At 32.4% G+C, this 25,759-nt stretch overlaps 1 protein-coding gene and 1 long non-coding RNA gene across 2 annotated transcripts; both read left to right on the forward strand.

The window, feature by feature from the left end:
- Positions 1–11,287: 11,287 nt before the first annotated feature.
- LOC106752798 (nodulin-21-like) lies at positions 11,288–11,983 on the forward strand. Its single transcript, XM_014634571.1, has one exon. The coding sequence runs from the start codon at positions 11,288–11,290 to the stop codon at positions 11,981–11,983; it is 696 nt and encodes a 231-aa protein (XP_014490057.1).
- An 8,867-nt stretch (positions 11,984–20,850) lies between these two features.
- Positions 20,851–23,329, forward strand: LOC111241001. The gene is made up of 3 exons (XR_002666688.1): positions 20,851–21,089; positions 21,236–21,309; positions 23,179–23,329. It is a non-coding gene; the product is annotated as an uncharacterized LOC111241001 (long non-coding RNA).
- The last annotated feature ends 2,430 nt before the right edge of the window (positions 23,330–25,759 follow it).

Consider the following 25,759-nt stretch of genomic DNA (forward strand, 5'->3'; position numbering starts at 1 on the left):
TGTGTATTTATACAATAGAAAATGGGAGAGAAAAGTAAAATATCATAGAAGCACTAGAAGCTTCCGTAACACACTGAGGCAAAACTAATCCAAACAACTAATCAGAAGACTAATTATGATTAAGATCTTTCACGTATGACAACAGACACAGCAACAGTTGAAAGCAATCCATTTTGAACAACCCAAACTCGTCTTACACCATTTGCTGCTGACATTTTAGTTATAATCTGTAGATTCATTAAGATCGTTAACGATGTGCAAAATAATGACACTAAAAGAAAAACAAGTTATTAAGCAAGAAAATAAGATCACTACGTGTCCGCCCACATAAGAAAGTGTAAGTGAAGAGATATTTAACCAATGGTGTACTGAGTTAAAGAAACAAAATAAGTCTTTTCTAGAGTATAAAACATTGAAGCTGGAAAATAAACTTTTGGTTTCTACTCCTTGTTATCCTAAGATCCGAACCTGTTTATTTTAATTTGTTTAATTAAAGATATAGTATATTTCAAGGATGAAATCATAAATTATATCTAAGAGAACAAAAGTGAAGTCAGATTAGTCCAAATGTCTTCCTATGTTATATATATAACAAATAAAGTTTAAACCTAAAGAAAAAGAAAAAAGCTCAATTTCAAAGTGACCACATTGGAAAAAATAGTAAGGCAACAAAGCAATACAAATGAGAAATTTTCAAACTACAAATAAAATGTTTTACATTGATAGTAGATCAAATTTAAACTCATTATAATGGTGAAATATCCTCCATCTTCAAAATTGTTGTAGTTAAGCATTCTTTAGATATTATTTAAGTCTTGTCAAAAAGTAATCCTTCAAATTGAAATGTAGAATAAGTTGATTCTTCAGGCATGTTTATAGAGGAGTAAAGGTTAAAAATGCTCGACCCAAACTTCACTTCAATCATTGACCTGTGGTTAAAAAGGGCAATCAATATATTTATAATAACAATGTATACACTTAATTTGTTTAGAAATAAGCATAAAAGATGCTTCTAACAATAATCTCTAGGTTTTAACCTCTATATTAATATAAAAGTAGTAAAGGACATTCTTCACATCTCCTGCAAATACAAACACAAACCTGATAATTCCGGAACCATCAACTATGGAGAAAACAAAAACGTGATCATGGAAGGGCTTAGCCTTATGGTCCTTAGGTACTTCAAATATCTAAACAAAAAGAAAGAAATAGTATATCTGAAATTATCAAATACAGTAAACAAACAACAATATCAGAAATAGACAGAACTGCACACATAAAATATACAATAAAAATATATATGACATAAACTACGTAAAATAGATAGCCATAACAATAACATCAATTGGTTTTCAAACATGATAATTCAAAGGTAAACAGAATTACAAAGTATGATTTATCAGCCACATGTTAAACCCAATTCCTCACCACTTAATTTTAACCATCAAATCCCCACTACACACAAAAGCCATCAATAGTTTGAGTAATCCACCACACCATATCTATGCTCGTGAAACAGATCTTACAACAGAAAAAATAATTCAAACTACATTGTAATTCCAAACAACTAAACAATTAAACTGATCCTAAACCGCGTACAACGAATTCGTTCTGATCCAATCTCGATTCATCTCAAACACAACTATTAGTTTATTCTCTTTTTAATTGTGTATTTATACCTCTGAATAGACCATTAGTTTATTCTACTCACTTTAGAGATTTGGATACACTTAAATGTTTTAAGAACATAATCCTTTAAAAAGAAAGGTACATCTATTATCCTTCTGCTAAATGTTGAAAATGCACTTTGTAGGAGGAGAATCAACATCAAAAAATGAATTTAAAGGAAGCTCCAAAGAACTAGTGAAATTTGCAGTTAATCTCATTAGAAAAATAATCGATACCTCAACAGCTGGGCTTCTGGGTGATCTGCGATCAGTGACTTTTGGGCTTCTCTCCTTTGATGATTTATTAGCCTGACTTGAAGAAGATACAGAATCAGTGTCCATAGAAAGGTATTTTATATGTATATAAATCCATGTCCATCTTTTGTTTTATCTGATGTGGGACTTTGTTTGTACCTAACACACAATAGTAGGCCTTAGTTGGTGCACAACACGAGGTGACACCTTTTGAGGCACCCTCAGAGGATCCACTTCTAAAATCAATATACACAAATGTAAGCAAGTGAACTTCACTATAGGAAATGGAAACCCATATCTCTCCATTCTTGCCTCAAATACCTTGTAGTCATGTTAAACAATGTCCTTACTGGTAGGATATAAGGTAAAAGGATATAATGAGTTTAGGATAGAAGGAAGAGGAAATGAGATGGCAGTTAGGAGGGAAGAGTGATTTGACATTTAGTTAGTTAGTTAGTGGGAAGGGGAAGAGAGACTTTATAAATATGGTGTGTGTTTTGTACATGGGGCATGATTGTTTTTTGTATTCATTTGAGTATAGATAGTAACATTTGTCTTGTGGAGGGGGATTAGGCTCCTGAGTATTGATTGTACAGAGAACTATATTGCATTGAATAATAGAAACCCATTCTTTCATTGTTCTTTTGCTTGTTGTGAGTGTGTGAGAGGTTGTTCTGGTTAGGTTTCATATCCAGAAACCTAAAAAATGGGTTCAACCTGCTGGACATCCTTAGGAGAGGAGTGCCATATTTCCTTAGGAGAGGATTGCCCGATACGCTTAGGAGAGGACGATCGAATTAAAGGTTGTGGATCAAGAAGTGATCAAGAAAGGGTGGAAGCATGGAAGGAAGAGACGGTACCTTGGAGAGGAGGACCAACGAACAGAAAATGAGCAAGGCAGAACTGAAAATGAGCATGGTAGAATGGAGAAGAAATATGTAAGAAATGCGGCAAGAAACCAGAGAACTCTTGCGAGTTCATGGAGGAAGGACATGGAACCAGGAAAAAGGATTAAAAGGCAATCTAGGGTCTGTAGATGGAGATCAAGATTTTGTTAACAAACGAAAAATAGAAAGGAGAGAGAAATTTCTTCAAGATGTCTTGAAAGGAAAGAAAGAGCGAAAGGTAAGGACAAAGGCTGGGCAAGATAGTTTGTTAGACATCAAGAAAGCGAAGAAACCCTCATATGGAGGAGAAAGTTCAACCAGCAGTGAGAAGAAAAGAGAAACAGAAGCTGCTGTTTTGAGTGTTGATGATTTTGAAAGAATTAGAGGGTACAATAATAGAGAAGAAAATATGTGTGGAGAGGAGGGCAATGACGAAAATTGTGATGGAGACATTGGTGTGATTGCTGCTGAAAAGGTTGCAAAAGTTGTTTTTACGACTGCTGAGAAAGTAGAAAAAACTGTTGTTTTTATTGCTGTTGAGAAAATAGAAAAAGTTGTTGTTTTTACTGTTGTTGAGAAATTTGCAAAAGTTGTTGTGGTCTCAAAGAGAAACCCATTTGAGTCTGTTTATAGGGCAAAAGAGGACCTATTGCAAGATGTCAAGAAACACTCAGGTGGAGGAGAAAATTCAAGCAATTGGGAGCAAAAAGAAGAGGATGCTATTGACAGAAATGGAGTTAGGAAGGGTGAGGAGACACCAGTATTTTTATGGGTGAAAAGAGAAGAGTTGACCACTTATGAAGGGATTGACACCCAAGATCAAACAACAGGGGCAACGAATGCTTCTGCAATTTAAAACATCAAAGGAGCAACAAAAACACACCCAAGAAACAAAGAAAATGTAGTCTAGGGGTGCAAGACTTGGCATAAAAAATCCAAGCACCTTTCTTGGAAAAATCTAGCTACAACTCTACTAAAGATAGTTGAAAGAAACAGAAGAAGCATTCTATGTGAGAGTTGGGCAACAATATCACAGATGGGAAGTGTGGAACTTTTACATGAGAGTTTGCAAGTAGATGGAGCATTTGCCAAAAATGTTGTTGCTACAAGAGCCGGCGAAGTGAGAGTTAAGATTTTGAGGATTTAACAAAATTGGGCTAAAAGAATCCAGGAAGAGTGAAAGTCATTGGAGGAAGATTTGCCACCACCTAAGCCTCAGACCTAAATTGTAGGGTAGTAGCCCATGGGGTCTCTTCCTGTGATGAAGATGATCCATGAGAACAAGCATTACTTTACCAACCTTAAGTATAAGGTCGTTTTGCAGCAGGATGTAATGATAGGATATAAGGTGAGAGGATATAATAGGTTTAGGATAGAATGAAGAGAAAATGAGAAGACAGTTAGGAGGGAAGAATGGTTTGACAGTTAGTTAGTTAGTGGGAAGGGGAAGAGAGACTTTATAAATAGGGTGTGTGTTATTTATAGGGGGCATGATTGTTTTTGTATTCATTTGAGTATAGATAGGAACATTTGTCTTGTGGAGGGGAATTAGGCTCATTGACTATACAGAGAACTATATTACATTGAATAATAGAAACTCATTCTTTCATTGTTCTTTTGCTTTCTGATGAGTCGTTATTATCTTGACTATATTTGGTTTATTGCACTCAATTAAATCAGGGAATTGTGTTTAATTGCCCGTTATTTCCCCGTTTGTCCTAATTGTGCTTAATTTGGTCGGAAATTCATATTTTCACTAATTTGGATTTTCTGAGCTAATTAATTGCATTTTTAATTGCAGGGAAATTATTGGAGATATATTTTGGAGCATTAGGAGTTGGCATGGACATTCAAGATTTAATATTTAGTCATTTCAATTTTAATTAAATTGTAACTTAGTTGTTTAGGAACTTTAATTAGGATTAAGTGCATTTGGGCCCCTTTTTGTGGCAAATTTGTAGAAGCCCAATTTTTGTAGGACATGTGGCTTTTGGCTAGGGTTTCTTTTAGGAGGTGGACTCCACAAAAGGAGGCAATTCTCGGCATTTGTTGCAAGGAGGCCGACTCACACATTTCCAAGCTCCAACATTTTCGTTTTGCATGGTTTCTCATGAACTCTCTCTTGGGAGCTGGTAGGGTTTCACGTTTTTTTTTAGCATGGAATGAACAAAGAATGCATTTTTCTTCTTCTCTTGCTTGAGTCTTGTTTATCTTCGCTTGGTGAAAGTGAATCCCTCACCCATTTCCTTTTTATTTCTTGTTCCTTGAAGTTGAGAGCATGAGCTTGAGTCTTGAGGTTTCTTCTTGCATTTTCATGGTGGGTCTTTGGTTTGAATGAAGAGCTTTTGTGTTTTGCTTTCCCATTTGTTGCAGTATTTTCGTTTTCCATTTAGTTTCCTTGGTTGGAGGATGAAAATGGAGTTGTTGTCAAGTTTGGTAGTGAAAAAGGCTTAAGTTGGTGCATAGGTATTGTATTCTTGAGCCATTTTCTTCTAGCATTTTGTTTTTGATGTTGGGAAACAAATTTGGAGTTGGACTTTGTGCTTGATGATGGTGGCTGGACGGTATTGCAAGGGAAGCTAGAGGTTTGGTTTTGTTTTGGTCAAAAAGTTGAAGAAAAGTGAGTGGTGAAGTTGGATTTATGAAGGTAGAACTTGGTTTTGTTATGCTTGTGTTAATTTGCATTTGAAACTTTGGGTTCTTTGGAGTGTTTCTCGGTATTGAGAGGTGGAAGAAAGTTATTTCAATGTTTGCATTGGTGGAGAAGCCGAAAAGAGCAATGGAAGGGAGAGAGAAAGGGTTCATTTAATTTTTACCTCATTTGGCCATGCACAAGAAGGGTTCATTTACCATGGAGGAATATTGCCATTTTGGTCTTTGCCATTTGCTAGCTTGACCGGACATTGCATGAAGGAGAGAATGTATTGTGATTGCTTTTTGTTTGCTCCCTTTGACCTTGCACATGTGGCACATTGGTAGAAGAACTTGAGCACCTTTTTTACTTGTCTTTGGAAGAAAGGAGACTTCAACTTTTGTGGTTTTTGGTGCTTGAAAACCGTGACCTCTTTGCCTTGGAGAAATGGGGCTGCACGTTAATAGCTTGGTGGAGAGAAGAATTCCATTTTGTTTTCTTGGAGAATGAAGCACATGGGACAAAAGAAGTCAACATTTGAATGGTTTAATTGAAGAAAGAAAATGGCATTTTGGTTGGAGGGGTACACCTCACGACCCATGTGGTCTTGTTGATCCATTTGCACTTTTAATTTCATTTGGTGGATGAATATTGGTCACATGAATGTGTAGGAAAAAGCATGTTTAATTATTCCTTTGTTTTGCATTAATTTTCATACTAGGATTAGTTGCTTTTTAGTTTCTCTAATTTAGTTTTGCATTTAATTTAATTTAACTGTATTAGGTAGTTGTTTGTTGTCTTGTTGGGGTCTAGTATTTTATATTATTTTGTTTGAATGTTGTCTAAGGTTTTTAATAATGTTAGTTTAATTACCATACTAGCTTAACTTAGTTTGTTTGAATCTGTGTCTTTATTGACTTCTTTAATTTTTGCAAAACCATTTTCATAAACCCCCCCCCTTTTCGTGTTAGACTTGATTCTTGAACCGCGAAATTGGTCTTTGGGAGACGACCTAGGGGTCATTCCCTAGCTAACCTGCATTTATAATTTGCAATCAAATTTGTGTGAGTTGCGACAGCTCATCACTTGCTGTGAGGGTGTGAGAGGTTATTCTGGTTAGGTTTCATATCCAGAAACCTAACACTTACACACACATTGCGGCAAAAAGGAACCAAAAAGGAACATAAGGAAGGATGATTATGCCTATAAGTTTGGAGACAAATATGACTAGAAATCATCCAATTGTTCTACAAATGGTCCAGTTTGTCATATCATATGGATAAATAAAAAAACATGTGGAAAACACGAATCCCTGATAAAGGAACATAAAATAAATGCGATAAATTAATTGATCGAGAGAAAAAAAAAGGAAAAAAGAGAGATAAATAATGGAAGGGATAAGATTTCTTTTGGAACCAAGGTCGTTGGTTTTACTTCAACAGACTCATGAGCCACACCTTTATCAATAGCAGAGATCCACGAGAGTTGAGCTTGAGAGAGGCAAAAGCAAAAAGTTTAGCTCGAATGCAATAAGCAATGCTTACCTTCGACAAAAAATAAGACGCCTCGGCGCTTTGCTCAACCTGCAAATGCAACCTCAACGCCTCGTTTCCCAAGTAGGAGAAGATCAACGCGAAGCCAATTAAATGGTGTGGGGAAGGAGTTTGAGAGAAAATGACAAAGTTAGTTGTAGTAGGGGTTAGGCGCGGGGAGGGAGGGAAATAGGAATTGGGATAGATTACTTAAGATGTAGAAAGAAATTAGACGCGAGGGAAGGAATGCATTGTGGAGAAATATTTCTACTCCTAAAATGTATTATTTTTGTAGTGCTCATTTTTTTTTTCTAATATAGTGTTTTTTTGTTAAAACATTATATTTCTTTAAAGCATATGCATCTATTCCAGTTTTCTAAATAAATAAAGCAAGATATAGGATAAGAGCATAAGCGATATTTTTTAAGCATATGTAAACAATATTGTTCGGGTATGAGGTCGAGTCACCTAACCCCTACATAATTTCCTCCTATAGCTGACCGGTCTTCCCTCTGTCCGCCTCCTCCTTTCAGTTTGAGTCTCCTTAGGCCGGTTGTTCTCTTCTCGATTCGTCTTTTCCTTAGACGAAGTGTCGCTCGGTAGGGTACTTGTCAAAGGTTCTCCTATGTTGAAGTTAGTGACTGTCCATTCCATAATCTGAGAGCTGTAATAAATGTGCAATTAATGAACCTACCTACCTCTTACCTTTGACCCGTATTTATAGTGTTGGTTATGGGCCTTGGATTAGGGAAGCCTTAATCAGAACCCAATCACAACCCAATAACCTTTAACTCATTTTACCTTAATCATGTTTGGTAACTTGTCCGTCATGACCGTCCGGTCTTATCGTTGCTTGTAAATCATTCATCCACTTGTCTGGTCCGTTCGGGATGTCCCAATACAAATATTAATAAATATCAGTGGGATTATTCATGAATGGGAGTTTTAACATATGCATAGCAGGGCATAAAGTGTGTATATATATAAGAGTGAAACATGTGTATATCTGAAAGCAATATCCGAATGTATATGTATCAGAATAAAATAAAATATAAAAGCAATCAAAATGAGTAAAGAACGAGTATCAGATCAAAGCAAAAGAGGAAATATCAGAGTGAAGCAAACTCATGCAAACAACATATAGATGTAATTAGTGTATCATAATATGACAAAAAGACTCCCCATGAGTCTAATAAAAAAAAAGGTTAAATATGTTTTTAGTCCCTATACTTTGGGCCGATTTTGGTTTTAGTCCCTATTTCAAACTAAGGTACAATTTAGTCCTTCAACTTTAGAAAATTCTGGTTTTAATCCTTTTTACCAAATTTTTTTAACTTTATTTGTTGTTTCAAGCACGTTTCATTATAGCATTTGAATTGTTTACACTGTTTGACACATTTTTGCTTCAATGTTAACTGAAAAACGCATTTGAAACAGCAAATAAAGTTAAAAAAATTTGGTAAAAAAGGACTAAAACCAGAGTTTTCTAAAGTTGAAGGACTAAATTGTACCTTAGTTTGAAAGAGAGACTAAAACCAAAATCGTCCCAAAGTATAGGGACTAAAAACATATTTAACAAAAAAAAAAATGTATCTAAAAAATAACCTTATACTATTTACATGAGTTACAATACATAAAAAATAAGCATTTTCTTCTATAGGTCAATAATGTATCTTTTTATCCACCTAAACTTGTCACAGGAAAAAGGTAAGGATCATCTAAACCATCAACGTGTGCTTAAACATCATCTGTGAGAGATTTCTAAAGTGTGCCTTATTTGTAAACTCTTCACTATTGTGAATTTAGACTCTAGAACAAGGAATGATAATTTACATTCTTAATTAAGAGTGATATTGTGTAATTGCACTTAATCTCATCATGAGATTAAGGATTAGCAACAATTAAACATGAGGTGTAAAAATTGCTTATTTGTTTGGGAAGGAGGAGACAATTAAACATATATATTTTTAAATGCATGATGATAGTGTGGCATAAGTGTAGTAGGTGAATAAAAACATGGTCCTATTCCCGTAACTCATTACGGGAACATTAATTACATGTAGTTTTCTTCTTTGCAACTCAAGAAGGAAAACGATAAATAAGCAACTTGAAAGATGATGTAAGTGGCTATGATTAGTGTAGAAAAGGATTGATGAATCTTTAATAGTAAGGTGGACAAAATTTTTAGTTGGAGACAACAAACGTTTTCGATTAACTTCCTATTTATCAGTCTAATTTTTCTCAATTTTCTGTTGTTTTGCGAACATCTTATATATCACTTCTTTGTTCTTGATGAAAAAAATTATGATCAAGAGGAGATAATGAGATAATTAGGAGTGATTTTATGCAATCGTATAAATCTGAAATATCAAACAAACAAACATAAAATCAATTGAAAATAGTAGAATCATTTTGTATTACAAAGGAAAACTCAGCATGATTTGAGTGAACTAATATAAATTGAAAGTATTCATTATTATATTTGTATATACTCTTAAGTTCTCATCAAAAGATGTTGAAGAAAAATTATTATAAACCAAATTTCAAACTGTACCTTCAACATTTAATCTATCAAGTTTCGTAAAAAGTTTACGAAACGCTTTTATTAATTTCATTCAACCACCTTTTTTCTTTATAATTAACGTTTTCTTTCATATTTACCTTATTTCTCTCACGTGAAACTCTACTGCCAACAATTATCTTCAATCAAGTTGTATTGGTTAACTTTTTGTGACCTACCAATTCCCATGTACATATGTATACATTTCAATTGTGAACTATAAATAAATCATTCACTCATACATGTTTATGAATAATATTAAAATAAAATCAAATATTACATGTTTAAATTATTAAAATATAATAACATGATCAAAATGCAAATCATCTCTATTCCTGCAAGTAATAATTTTTGTAGTAATAATATCTCTTACAGTATATATATATATATATATATATATAGACACACACACTTTTTATAATAAAAATAACTAAGCAATTAACCTCGAAAGATTGTGTATTCGGCACATTTAATAAAATATTGTAATTCAATTTCAGAAATTGTTGTGACTGAGGGTACTAGTTTTTGAGTTTAAATTACTTTTAGATTAATATTCGTAATCTAAAAACTACGATGGCCTTTGTGGTAATAAAATAAATGCATTAATATCAAGACATGCAAGTTGACTTCTTTTTTCTTTGCCTTTCCCTTTCATAATTTGATATTTTACCTGCCAGTAAACATTTTGAACCTTTCTTTTTCTGGCCGTTCACCATTGTTTATGTACATAAAAATTTATAAAGACGAAAGGCCACTTCTAGTTATTGATGTTAGTTTATTTTGTCTTCGGAAGGGAGAACAATAAAGTTTGAATAATAAAAGAAAAAAATACATTTCTCTTAATTTTAATTGAAAAACACAGAAAACAACTTGGCTTTTACAAATCAAAATTATTTATGTCTATTCTCTTTAATATTTAAGTTTCATTTTTGTATATTTTCCTTCCATCTAACCTAATGGTGTCTAAATAGAAAAGAAAACTGAGATATAGCTCTATCCGGAGCACATTTGGAAAAATGTGTATAGATGCCTTATTTGTTATGTTTGAGATTTAAAATATATTTCTATGATGAAAAGGTTTAATATATATTATTTTTAAACACACTTTTGGTATGGTGCATATATTTTAATAAATTAAATCTATTATAAATGAACCACACACCAAAATTGCAAAAACTGTTTCAAATAGAATAATTTCTTAAATCTTCTAAAATAAAATTATAATGATATTTTTAATTTATGTAAAATGATGGTTTTATTACTATGTCATTAGTACAAATCATTGACTTCGTCTATTTCTAATTTCTATTGAAATACTTAATTGATCATCTTTAATTAGATATTGCCCTTCAATTATATATTTTTTCATTCACCAGTCCCAGACCTGGATCTTACACAAATCTCAAACCTACAATTATCTTTAAAAAGAATCAAGTTTAGTATCACTTAGAACATTTAAGCAAATTATATTTTAACAATTCATAAGGCAAAAATATAATAAAAAGGTATATAAAATCACATAGCCAATGTTCCTCTTCCCAATTTCAAATCAAGTTGACATCAATATATCTTTTTGTGAAGTATTATATGTATACTTTTGCCCTTTCTAAATGTCGAAATAGTGTACTCTTTCAAGCAAGACAACATAAACATGCAAATCTTTCATTATTTATCTATCTTTTCTTGTTAAGAAGCCTTTAACTTTCACCAGTTTTGCTCTGCTATTGTTTCCCCTCCTTAGTTGTGACACCAAAATGGCTACTGCTACATCCAATGGTTTGGTGTCACAAAACCATGTAGGAGCAGTGCATCCAAGTCCAGCAAACAAAAGTGATGATAAGAAGAAAACAGAAAAAGTTAGCGAAGATGATGCGAAAATAAACTATATGGAAAGAGCGCAGTGGCTTCGTCCAGCAGTTTTAGGAGCCAATGATGGGTTGGTTTCGGTTGCTTCATTGATGATGGGTGTAGGAGCCGTTAAAAAAGACCCAAAGGCTATGCTACTTGCTGGTTTTGCAGGGCTGGTTTCAGGGGCTTGTGGTATGGCGATAGGAGAGTTCGTTGCAGTGTACACTCAGTATGATGTTGAGATTGGTCAAATGAAGAGAGATATGGAGATGAGTGTAGGAGGGGAAAAGGACTTGGAGATGGAAATGGAGAAAAGAACATTACCTAATCCACTGCAAGCTACTTTGGCATCTGCAGTATCCTTTTCTATAGGTGCATTGATACCTCTACTTTCTGCCGCTTTCGTACAATGTTACATGACAAGGCTTATTGTTCTTGTGGCAACGGCTACCTTGGCTTTGGTGGTCTTTGGAAGAGTGGCGGCTCAACTGGGAAAAACTCCAAAGTTCAAATCTCATGTAAGATTCCTTCTTGGAGGATGGATAGCCATGGCCATCACCTTTGGGTTAACCAAGTTACTGGGTACTAGTGATTTAATGTAGGCCATGAATAATAAGATTTTTGTTTCTCATTGGAGAACCTAATTACTATACCTTTCTTCTTAAGTATTTCTTCTACATTTGTTGTTAAATAAACATATTTTATAAGTAAAGATGTTTATATCTCACAAATGAATGCCATGAAACTGAAACAATTTTATTTTATTTTTATATTTGTACGTTTGGATTGGTATTTGAAGTTATAGATGCATGCAGTACATCTACAAGACAAATAAGATTTATCTACATATATTTACTTAAATTTGTAGGTAACATATGTATTATATACAAATTTCATTCATGAAATTGTAAACTTGAGTTATATACATGTTTTTCCTAGATAATGTAAAAAAGTATTTCTTACTCATTTTTTCTGTGTAAATTTCATATGTACATTATTTGATGTGGTTAAGCGGAAATATTTGCGAAGGATAAAATTTGTAAGTAATGGTACAAAGTTTGTATATAAATAAAAAAAAAATTACTTATCGAATTTATAAATAATTAATTTATTAAAAATAAAAAACAAGGTTTGTTGTCTTTGCTTAGGCTGTGATTACCAAAAGGAAGCTGACTGATATTTTTATTTACTCATTAAACAAGATTACCTACCCTAACTACTATTACTAAATTGGGTGCTTTCACTCCAGTTTTCGGTACTTCATTCCTTGTAATTGGAGCATGTGCATTTGTTGTTATTGATGGAATTCTATTTGGTGGCTTCTGTTACTATAATAAGAATATTTTGAGTTTTATATTTCTTTATAGTGATTGGATTTTATTCTCATTTTTTTATTTGTTCAATTGATGTAATTGAATTGTGGTATTGTAAGTGTTTTATTTCTTTTAATATGATACTAAGCAACTTACCTAGATTTCTTTATCTTAATCTGAGTTCAATTGTAAGTGTTTTATTTCTCTCAAGAGTTTCAATCAACGATTGCTTACAAGTCTTTAAAACTATTATTCTCGTAGAGAAGATATGATTACAATACAAAGCAGTTTAAATACTTGTAGGTGTTTCACTCTTTTCTCTTTCTCTCTTTCTTACAATCAGTAAGCAATATAACAATGAAGCTTGAGAGTTTTTCTTTTCTTCTATTCTCTTTTCTCTTCTTCTCTTTTTCTGCTGAGATATATTCTTTTTCTTGAACTCTTTCTTTTCTTCTCTTTTGAACGCTGCTAAGGATAGATATTTCGTTGTTGTAAGCTTTTCTTTTGCTATCCTCTTTTTTTTTCTTTCAAAAGCTCTTATGTTCAAAGGCTTCTTGAATAAGTGTCCATTAGACTGAGTGTTAATACTTGTGCTTTCTCTTTCTTTGTGTACAACAGTCGTTGGATAAGTCAACTTGTCAGGGTAGGCATGTTTTTTCAGTACTTTGCTTGAAGTAGGTAGTACGTCCTTTTAGGCATGGTGTCGCAACCGAAAAATCGCGACGGGACGACGATGATGCAAAAAAGAAAATCATTTTGAAAAAAGAATTTTGGAGTCGCCACCATAGTTTATTCTGTAAAACTACAGAAAAAACCATAAAATAAGGCAAGGTCCACGAAAACCAGATTATGGATTCGGGAGTCGGTTACATGTAGGGAAGGCATTAGCACCCTACAACGCCTACCCGAAGGCAGTACCTTTAATCAAATGTGCGAATTTAATGTGGTTTGCAAAATGTTTAATTTCCCCTAAAAAATAAAACCCTAAAGACAACAAAATATTTTTTTGTGTTTTTTATGCCCGACAAGGATTGACCTTGCTCCTACGTATTCTCAGTTGGACTGAGAAATCAGGGTTACGTAGTTCTTTAAAATTATGTTTGGGTGATTGTTTGAAAACATGATGTTTTATATTTTTTGTTGATTTTTTTTAAAGGAAAAGAAAAAGGTTTTCGACACAAGGCTGACGCGGATGGTCGCACGTGTGCTTCAACCTTTTAAAATATTTTTGTATTTTTTGAAAGAAGGAGGAAAAAGTTTTAACACAAGGCTGATGCGAATGGTCGCACGTGTGCTTAACCCTTTTAAAATATTTTTGTTGGTTTTTGAGAGAAAGAGGAAAATGGTTTTAACACAAGGCTTACGCGAATGGTCGCACGTGTGCTTAAACCTTTTAAAATAATTTTGTTATTTTTGAGAGAAAGAGGAAAAGGTTTTAACACAAGGCTGACGCGAATGGTCGCACGTGTGCTTAAACCTTTTAAAATAATTTTGTTATTTTTGAAAGAAGGAGGAAAAGGTTCTAACACAAAGCTGACGCGAATGGTCGCACGTGTGCTTAAACCTTTTAAAATAATTTTGTTATTTTTTGAAAGAAGGAGGAAAAGGTTTTAACACAAGGCTGACGCGAATGGTCGCACGTGTGCTTAAACCTTTTAAAACATTTTTNGTTTATTTATATTTTTTATATTTATTTAAAAGTAGATAGAATGAGATAAATAGATAAACAAATAAGTAGAAAAATAGAAATAACTAGGAAATAACTAAATAAAATGAAAGTAAAAATAAAAATGAAATAAACAAATAAATTACTAAATTAAAGCAAAGAGTAAAAAAAAATAAAAAATAAAAATAGAATAAGAATAATGATAAAATAAACTAAAGGGAACAAAATGACANGTAAAATAAAATAAACAAAATAACCAAATTGGGCCAAAGCCCAAATGGAAAAGGAGGGGGGGGGGGGATAAAAATAGGAAGAGGGGTGGTAGAAGCCTAATTTAATTCTAATAGCAGATTGGGCCTTTGCCTAAGTGGAAAGGGGTATGAATATGAAAATAGGGGCTNCAAGGAGAAAATTCGAATGGGCTTAAGCCCAAGGAGGATGGGGGTGCGATCCAGTAGAATAAGGGGGTGCAGAAACGCTTTTTTTTTATTGTTTTTGTTTTGGGCCCGACTTAGGGGTGTGTTGGTAGAAAGTGGGAGTGTAGAGGAGAAGGTGTTTTTTTTTTCTTTTATAAAATAGAATGGGCTTGAGCCCAAAGAGAAGGGGTGTGAATAAGCAAAGGGGGGTTGCACGGCCAGAATCTCTTGGGTCCAGGCCCAAGCTTCTAATCAGAACCTAATTAGGGTTTCCAAGAGTGATGCCTCTCATTCGCAGAAGCCAAAACAAAGAGGCAGGAGCTTCCTCTCATGTGCCCACCTACGCCTGCCACCGAACCAGCCGCCCCCGTGCCGTCCGACCAGCCTTGGCTTCACCGGCGACAACACACCCTTCGAGAGAGAGCCGCGACTTCATATCCTCCGCCACTACGCGCACGCCGTCGTCAGCCTGGACCAGCATCCGTGACAAAGCCCCAACTCCGTCCGAGACGCTGCCGACGACCAAACCACCGGAACCGCCGCCAGCCTAGACGCGAAATCCCTCTTTTCCCTTCCCGCGTGAGAGCAGGGGAGCGTCGTGCTTCCTTCCTTCAGCCGACCACCACCGCGAGCCGCCACCGTCACTGAAACAACAACCCTTCGCCGGACCAACACTGAGAAACCACCGCGCCTCCGGAGGTCGACACGAACTCCAGCCGTCGCAGCCACAACAATCACCACGCGAATCTCTTCTACTTGAATATACTCTGCTGTATCACACACTCATTCTATATTGGAGTTGGAATCTCACATTCATGAGATTTTTTCATGTTTTTAACTTCAAGCTGTTGTTTTCTTCCTTAAATAAAAACTTGATTTGTCTCCTGGATTTGTTCCGACGTTGACAGGGAAAGGAGGAATTAGAGGAGCTTAAGTAGATTTGTTGGTTCTGTTTGGTACAGGGGAAAGATGGCTTCCGATTGAGGGTAGCTACAGCGCATACTGTTGCCTAGATGGAGGGGAAACTGTCGATTGCTAGATGAGCAAAAACCACTTCTACTCCTTTTGTCTTTTGCATAAGAGCTGATACGAAAATGTATAAGTTTTTGCTTCTGTTTGCATTTTGTTATGTGTTTTCTGGGTGGAAGGAAATGGACATTAAGGTCTTGACGCTGGGGGAGTGTATGCCTATCTCCTATTGTTAGTTATGTTGATTGAATATGTTGATTGAATTTGCAGGCATTGAAAATGCAGTTTGATAAAAAGATGAAACCACGATCAAGACTACCACCACTATACATCATGATGAAACATCATTCGTCTATCTCCAAGCATGCATAAGGAAAGCATACAGGTAAGCAAGTCCGAAGAGCTTATGTATGAGGACTTACCTACGCAGCTTCAAGACTCCTCTGCAGCTTCAGGACTTGCAGCCTCAAGAATCCTTTGCAGCTTCAAGACTCCTTTGCAGCTTCAATACTTGCAGCCTCCAGACTCCTCCACGGCTTTTAGACCTTTCTTTTGATTCCACTTTTTTTTTTTTGTTCTCTTGTTGTGTTCTCTTGCTGTTATCGTTTTTTTTCGTTGTGATCGTGTCCTCTTCCTTGGTCTGATAGTGATATTAACTCTTGTGATCTCGTCCTCTTTTTTTTTCTGTTGGTTCAAGTCTCTTTCACAATTCAGAATGAGCAGCGTATATCTGAGGATCTCGGCTTTGTCTTTTTCTTTTCTTTCGTTTAGAATGGATTAATTAGACAACAAAATTCAAATTTCCCTTCCCTTTTTATGTAAGATTGCGGTTCTGCTCAAGGATTTTGGTTTGTACAGCATGGGGGCAGCATAACCTGTAAAACCTTGCAGGATGGAAAGCCCAGTTGGTGTTTGCGTAGGCTGAAAACCGGGAAAGCACAAGTCTGCCATTTCTAAAAACAGACAGTTGACCATCGCAGTATATTTTCTTCTTTTTTTCTTTTCTCTCTTTTTTGTTACGATAATGTTTTCTCTCCCTTTTTTTTCTTTTTTCTTTTTTTTAAAAAAATTAAAAATTGAAATATAGGAAACAGAAATAAACATTTGAATAAAATAAAATCAAACGAAAAGTAGAGAAAATAAAATAAGATAAAATACAATAAAATCGTAAAANTAAACAAAAGAAAACCAATAAGTAGTTAAAAAAAGTAAAACCAGCTGATAAAAATAATCTAAAAATGAAAAGAAAACGAAAACATTTTTATTTATTATTATCATTATTATTATTATTCTAAAAAAAAAGAAAAATAAATTTATCTTTGCTTTTTTTTTTAATTTTATATTTCTTAATTTTTAGACATTTTCTATTTAATTATCCGGACGAAATTGGGTATTGACACATGGCTTCAAGTGAAGAATATTTTCTAAATATCTCTTTTTTTTCTAATGTCCACTTATGATAGTTTGATCTAAAGCTTTATGGATTCGTGAGAATAACTTATATGCAAAGAGTAGAGTATATTATGCATGCAACATATATGTTTTTTCTTATCACTTTTGTTATTTTTTAATGTTGAGCATTTATTGTCATTTAATGTTTGCTCAGAACAACAAAGTGTTTTTTGATTTCCTACCATGAAGGCAGCATTTGACAATTAAGCTTTTATCTTAAAGATACCAAGTGTTGAGTAAAGACTTCATCAGTGGACGAAGTATTGTTTTTGTTCATGGTATCGTTTAGACATGTAAACGCTTCTTGTGATATAGTCTTCTAAGAAAGACAACGTTTAGATTTGTTTGTTTTCTTTTAATGTTTTAAGTTTTTAATCTTTTAGTGTGTTTTGTCAAAGACATCGTCTTGACAGTGTTTTGTTTTCGAGAGCTAAACTGAATACTCTTTGGGCATAATAAACATTAATCGTTTAACTTTAACTCTCTTAGACGCTTTAGGCATAGTAATCGTTTAACACGGCGTTTGGTTGTTTTGACCTAGATGTTTTCCTAAGGTTTTCTATGTTGGGGATTTCAGTTCTAAGTCTTGTGTTTTCAACCTAAGTTTTCAAATTATTATCTTGTTTTAATGTTATTTGGTTAAACTTCAAAACATGAGAGCGTTTAGGCACATAGACGATTTTGTCTTAACAATATATACATCCTAACAAAAACTAGAATTTTTCAAAAGAAAAATGATTATACACCATAAAACTAATCTGAACTATGCTTCTACATCTCCCTCACTCTATACCGAATCAACTGGAACATCTTCATCTACTCACACCATTAAGCTGATAATATCAAACAAGAAGAACAAACAAACATAGGGGAAATGGTAAGCTAAAGTAGCAAAAAGAACAATCATACAAAATTTATAGAAATTAATAAATATAAATATTCATATTAATAGTCCTAAGACGTGGAATCATTCATGTCAGACTTGACCATCTGGATACATGTATTGATATTAGATTCTGGTGAGTTATCCACTTGTGGTGACCTCTACTACTCTGTAGAGCCATTGTCAATAAGTTTTACCTTACCACACATAAAGTTAGTCTGTTCCCATCTTTGTCCAAGGTAAATCTCCTAGACTAGGAACTTTTGCTCCCCTCACCATATTTCCCACCCTTCTCTACTTGAGATAAGTTGGTTATTAGAGTGTTAGAATAATTTCCAATACAGAATCCCTACATCAATACATACATTATTGAACCACAACAAGAAACTTCTTGAAATTCCTCAAATCCATACCAAACATAAAAAGAAATCATTGTAAAACCACTTCAAGTGTTCTTAATTTCACTCATGACTTCAAGTGTAATAACCGAAACATAATCCCTTTTTCATTTTAAAAATAATTTAATTTTAAGAGTATTACGCTTCAATTTTTTGGAGAAACAAAGCCTAATATCCTCTTCAAACTAAATTATTTTTAAAATTAGAAGGATATTAGGTTTTTGTTATTAAAAAAACTGAAACCTAATCCCTTTTTTTATTCCTTTATTTATTTACGATTTCATGTTTTTGTTTCGTCTAGAATCGGAGTCTAATATGAAAGTTTAGACTTCTGTTCATAACCGACACCAAAAAATCTAATTTTTTTTATCTCGTCTGGATATGTTTCAGTTCTTGAACCAAAATACATTATCCAAAATAACATGTGTCCTAACCTTTTCCTACATTAATGATGTATAGGTTAGGACAATTGTCTATATTTACACAATTGTCCAAAATCACACTTGTATGTATTTCTTCATAATCTTCCTTTGAAATAAGAACCTTAAGTGTTCTTAATTTCAGTATTACAAAAACAAAAAGAGATGAAGCTAGAGAATAACTATAGTGGAGAAGATGGAAATCGAAATTTTCTTTGTAGAGGTGTTTGTTTCATAGAGTATTTCATAAAACCACTTAATATAACAATTAAATAAGCATTGAATTTGATGACTTTTTTATTAGTGCATATTTATGCCCTCGTTTGTCCTTTAATATTGAATTCTTAATTGGTTTTTGTACTTTAATAGGATATCTTAATTAGGATTTGTTATAATTGGGTTTATTTAGCATGAGGTACAAAAACATGCTAAAAATAGCTTTTTTGTTGCATAAATATTCTTTGGATATTTTGATGTGTGTTAGTACAACTGCAACTAAGTTGAGCTCATTGAGGTGTAGAAATACATTGGTTAAAGTTTCATGACACCTTAAAGGTAAATCCAAGAATATAAAATAATAAATACTGCAAGAAGTCAATCCAACTATAGCATGAAAAAGTGAGAAATTTGGCCAAGCCAAGAAGAGGAAAGTTGCAACAAAAATTGAATCTTACAGTTTTATCTATTTTTACTACCCACTTTTATCTATTTTTACTACAGAAAGAATCATGATAATTGATAAATGTTTATGATTAAAGATAATTTAAGAAAATATATCTTAAAATATTCTATTTGATATTACTAAATAATTACATTATTTAATTATATCAATAAATATCAAAAAATATTATTCGTTAAATCTTTTTTAATCTAGCATCTTCTCAACTATTTTTATACATCTCCACCATAATCAAATATTTTTTGAATATATTAAATTTTTAGAGGAGTGTATTTCACCTACACCTCAGTTTCATTTTGCACTTCGAAAATTTTCTTAAATGCCCATAATGTCCCTCATTAAAATATCATTAATTTTTAATAAAACGAAAAGAATCTTTGACTAGATTCTTTGAACCAATTTTCTCCTTTTTCGAAAATATTTATTCCATTTCTTCCCTCTGCTTCACTTTCTCCATCTTTTTCCAGATAAATTCATAATCAGCTTTTTCTTGTTTTATAGTTTAACTTTTTCTACTTTCTCCATCTTTTTCCAGATAATTTCATAATCAGCTTCTTATTATTTTATAGTTTAACTTTTTGTAGCTTTTTAATAAACTTAAAACTACCTAAAATATTATTTAAATTCTTCATATCAATTTTAAATACCAATTTTTTAATAAATTAAAAAATTTCATACAACTTATTTTATAAAAAAATTTAAAAAATTTAAAAACTAATTGAATAAATTAATAATTTATAATTAAATTATAAAGCCATAAATAAATACAATAAATTAAACATTTCTAAACAATCAAATATACTAAAAAAACACCAAAATAATAATACTTAAAAAAACACCAAAATATTTGAAATTCTTATATCAATTTTAAATAAATTTATTTTTAATAAATTAAATAAATTCATACAAATTTTCTAAATAAAAATTTAGAAATAATATAATAAAACATTTTAAAATAGTCTAATAAATATTTAAAAATAATATAATTATAAATAGATAAAAAAAAAGTGTGAAAAACATATATAGGATAACTATATGCGAAAAGAGAAGCATCGGATTTAGATTGTAAATATTTTTCATAATTGAATTTTTTATACTTTTCTTAATAAATTTAAAAGTACCTAAAGTATTATTAAAAATTTTCATATCAATTTTAAATACCAATTTAATTTAAATAAATTAAAAATATCATATAATTTATTTTATAAAAAATTTAAGAAAGTAAAATGTAAGGGTATGAAAAAGTAAAGAGGGGCATTGGGCCTGGGGAAGGGAAGCCAGCCCATCCGACTTGAGCTCTTGGACTTGAGGGGGTCTCTTCCTCTAAGTCAGATTTTCATTTCTGCATTTTCCCTCTCTCTAAAAGAAGAAGTTCTTATGCCCTAACCAAGTTCCTCCATCTTCTCTCTAAAATTCCAGAAATCTGAACCGTGCAAATTTTAATTGAGTGCTGCCAAACCCTTCCTGGCGGAAAGGGCTTCCATTTGAACCGAACACTTCTCAGTTTCAATTGGTAAGTAAGTTTCCCCTTTTCCCTCCACTGTCCTAACCTAAGGGAACCAATTTTCTGGTTGCATGTACTTTCCACATTTTATTTTCCTTCCAATTTGTTCCAGCTCTAAAAATGTTGTTTCTATCATCAAAATTGGTGAGTTATAGGTCCTGTCCTGTTCAGCACAGTGTAAGGGTTACTGTTGGAGCGTTCCCTGAATTTTTGGTTGTAAACTTTCCAGGTAAGAGGAGCTGATTATATAAATTAATTTATTTGTGTGATATGATGGTATATTAAGTTCTGAAATATGTATATTGTTGGGCCTGTATATTATGTTGTTGTGCTTAAATAAAAATTTTATATGTATGTGTGGTGTGTAAAGTTTATTGTGAATGATTAGGCAAATATATAATGTAGTATATAATTTGGATCATTATGGATTATTGTCAAAATTGGTGCTTAGTGAAAGGTTCATGCAATTGCAAGTAAGGATATAGATTTCAATGTTTAAGTTATATTTTAGAAGTAATCAGAGTACTGTAACAGTTTAACTTTCTTATAAACATCAGTACATTATATATGTAGTATATATACAATACCAAAGTACAACAGCGATTAAATAGAGAATATGAAAATATCTGAATTCTTTTATGATGTTCATTCGGTATTGGGATTGGTTCAACAATCCTTACTTTGCTTTATGATGTAGTATATTTGATTGTTTAAGTAGTTTAAGTCACGTAACATATATTTCTCTGGTAGCTGATGCAGGAAGTTTATTTTAGTGCAGTATTTATGGTTTCTTTTTTTTTATACCTTATATTATATTATATTATCATATTTTATAAAGAAGTATTTGAAACGTTATATAAGTTATATACTGTAATGTAAGTACAAGGTAATTATGTTTTTAATATTATATAAGCTATATTATGTAATATTAGTATAAGTAATTGTGTTTGAAAATTTAGAAAACAAAAGTGTGGATTACGTATGTTGCAGGAATTTTGGGTTTAAGTGTTGAGTAAGATTGGTAATAGTATATTATACTATATTATATATTATATTCGATGTTTCTTCATTTTCTTTAGGTTCTTTTATATTATATAATAATAAATTATATTGTATATTAACATTATATAGTATTATATATAAAAGGTGTAGGGGATTAGTTACATATAAATTATATTAACATTACATAGTATCATATATAAAAGGTGCAGGGGAGTAATTATATATAAATTATATTAACATTATATAGTTTTACATATAATTATTCGGTTCGTATAATATAATAGTATAATATTATAATTTGAATGTTGGTTTAATATAAATTAAAAATGTTTGTGCAAATGGTTTAATAGAAAATTTGTAATAGAAGTATGGTTTAATATAACTATTATAATATAGCAGAAGGAAACAGAGTTTTATATATGTACAGGGTCTAGGTATTGGAAATAAATTGTAAAAGATTATGGTATCGATTAACTTAGATTAATTTAGGAAAATATTTATTTTAAAATTTGTGATTGGTGAGTAAGGCATTGTTGAGATTATGTATATGTTGATTGTGATATAAAGTATATGATTACAAAGTGATGAAAGTACGATCTAAGTAGTAAACCAAGTTCCATAAGTTCAAGATCTCTTGGTGAGATCTTTAGTGTTTTAAAATGGAAGTAGGGGCTCAGCCTTGAGAGTCATTCTGACGCTTCAATGGTCAATCAAACTCACTTAGAGAGGTTGAACCATGTGGTGAGAAGTAGCAGGAGGTCCTTAGTCTTGGGGGCTCCCAGTATGCCTCAAGGCGCGGAACGGACTAACCTCGTGAGTGTGGCAGGATGGGGAACCCAAGTTTCATAAGTCACCACGGGTGCAAGACTCGCCATAGCCCGACTCTCATTTTAAAGTCCGGACGAGTCAGTCTAGAAATTCACACGCTTAGGTTGTGTTCATCAACTGTTTGATAAAAATTATGACTGTATGTTATATGATCTAATATGAGTTGTTTGATTTTATATAATTAGCTCACCCTTGCTTGTTTGTCTGGTTGCTTTGTATGTTGTGTGTTTTCCTGTTACGATAATCGTCCATTTATGGATGTGAGCAGAGGAGAATGAGGTCTCTGTGGAGAACGTTCTGGAGGAACAAGAAGACCCTGCTGCTGCCTAGACCCTAGGAATTTTTCTTCTACCATTTTCATGTTCTGTATTTTGAAATACTTAGAGTTTCTTCCACGTTTTTTTTTTAATTTTCCTATAATTCTGGATTACTGTAATCCTAACTTAATTACCTTGAACACTCTAACTGCTTTATTATATCATCTATGATGACGTCTTAATTTTTATACCTGCATAAAGTATAATATTGGGATGTCACATAAAAAATAATAGAATAAATTAATTATTTATAATTAAATTATAAAATCATAACTAATACAATAAATTAAAAATATATAAATAATCTAATATACATAACCCAAAAATAATAATACTTAACACTACCTAAAAACTATTTTAATTTTTTAATATCAATTTTAAATAAATTTATCAATTTTAAATAAATATTTTTTAATAAAATAAATAAATTTATACAAATTATTTAATTAAACATTAAGAAATAATGTAATAAAAATTTATAAAATAATCTAATAAATGTTTACAAATAACATAATTAAAAATTAAAAAAAGAATTGTAAAAAATATATATGGGATATTTTGTATCTCATATCTCATGTTGAATAAACTCAATAACAATAAATGTTAATTAAAATATTCTATTAAAATAAAAAAATTAATTAACAATCCAATATTAATGCTGAAATAACAACATGCAATAAACTATCTTTTTGTTTAGATCTTTGTTATTGAAACAATATTCATTTAATATAATTTTCATAATTATATTGAAATAATCTTTTAGATATTTTATGTGGACTTTATCTTATTTACGTGTATGTCTCTTTGTGGAAGATATTTTTAATACACGGAAGCAATATTATATATATTATAATTTATCCATTTTCATTCTTATCGCCATATCTTCTCCGGTATCGAAATACTAATTCTTTTCTTCTATGTATCATGTACTTTTCATTACACACCAATTGTTTAGATGTACCTCTTTTCTTTTACACATACAATTGTACTATGAGCACATCTCTTAACTCATTTTTGTGGTTATAAAAAAGAAAAGAAAAAGTAATAATTTAAATTTATTTCTCGCTCGTTCTCAGTCACCTATTTATCTCTTCTTTATTCCTCTTAAGATAAACATTTATTTTCACCAAATTTTGTATCCTCTTTATTTTGCACGTATTCATGTGATGAGGGTCAGGAAGGATGATCACACGAAGCATCATTGCATGCAAAACGCATGAAGACATTCGAAACTCAGTGATTCGACAATAAAAGATTCGAGGGTCACAGATCTGAGTGGACCCCACTAAAAGATTCCAGAGTGCAGAAGAATCACGTGGGTGGCCCCCATTCCGCGTTGGACCCAAACTATACCGTTCATAACAAACAACCGTGGATAAAATATCCCTCCAACTCCTAAACCCACCATAATCTCACTTTTTCTTTTCACGTCAAATTTTTTTTTATTCAACTCGATTTTACTGTCTAGGAGTTCACCAGCTTAAAAAGAAACTTCACTTTTTGTACTGTCTAACAACACTACAACTTGGAGTAAATCTTTTTTATTCAAGACACTCATTTATAATTGGTTTAATCTTACCAGAAGTTTCTATTTTTGTCCAAAATCTTAAATAGGTCCCTTTTCTTTTTTGCGTATCAATTAGGTCCCTATTAATGTAAAATTGATTCAATTAGGGGTCTGCTGTTAAATTCATCTAACAGCAGTTAAATCTTAGCTTATGTGGCCTGCAGGACTCTGACACGTAGAAATTTAATTGATTTTTTTTAAAATGACCATAGCTGATAAGTAATTCAAATAAGGGCAAAAGTGGAAGTTATTCATTTTTAATTATGTTGTGACCTTTAAAATTGGGGGAAAAGAAAAGAATTGGGGGAAATCGCACCAGAAGCTAGGGTTCGTATTATTACATTCTCTTTGAAGGTGAAATCACATTCTTTGTTCGATTGCAAGCGACAGGACTCCTTGGTGGACAACATTGTCTTGGAAGCGCGACGGTGCATGTGCGAGTTGGTTGATTCGAAGAGATGGATAATGAATTGCAGAAGTCTCATTCTTGTTCATCTTCGACATGTAATGGGTGGCGCAATGAGAATTATAATGTCGTTTTTCGTGGTGGTGGATCACCCCTTTGCTTGTGTGGAGAGAAAACGGTGGTAAGAACAGCTCGAACTGTGAAGAATAGAGGGAAGCAATTTTGGGGCTGCCCTATGTACAAGGTAAAAAAATGTTGATGTGTAGTGTTTTGTTTGAGTAGATAGTCGTTTATATTTTATTTTTTTTTTTGCAGAATGGACATGAAGGTGGTTGTAATTTCTTCAAATGGTGTTGTGACGATGCTAGTGAGAAAAGTTATATGGATGTGAAGTGTGAAGAAAAGCATGAGTGTGTGTCAAAGAAAGAAGAAATGGGAGGTGGAACGAAGATGATGAGTGATTTGCATAAATCTGTTAAGGTTGTGGAGAAATTGATGAAGGTGTTGATAGGGCTGGTATTTTTTATTTGTATAAATGTTATTGNTATTTCAATATGGA

Source organism: Vigna radiata, unplaced genomic scaffold (genome assembly GCF_000741045.1).
Source record: "Vigna radiata var. radiata cultivar VC1973A unplaced genomic scaffold, Vradiata_ver6 scaffold_48, whole genome shotgun sequence".
Classification (NCBI taxonomy): Eukaryota; Viridiplantae; Streptophyta; class Magnoliopsida; order Fabales; family Fabaceae; genus Vigna; species Vigna radiata.

Excerpts from the sequence above, each read along its gene's own strand:
- LOC106752798 (XM_014634571.1), top strand. The coding sequence starts at position 11,288 with ATGGCTACTGCTACATCCAATGGTTTGGTGTCACAAAACCATGTAGGA.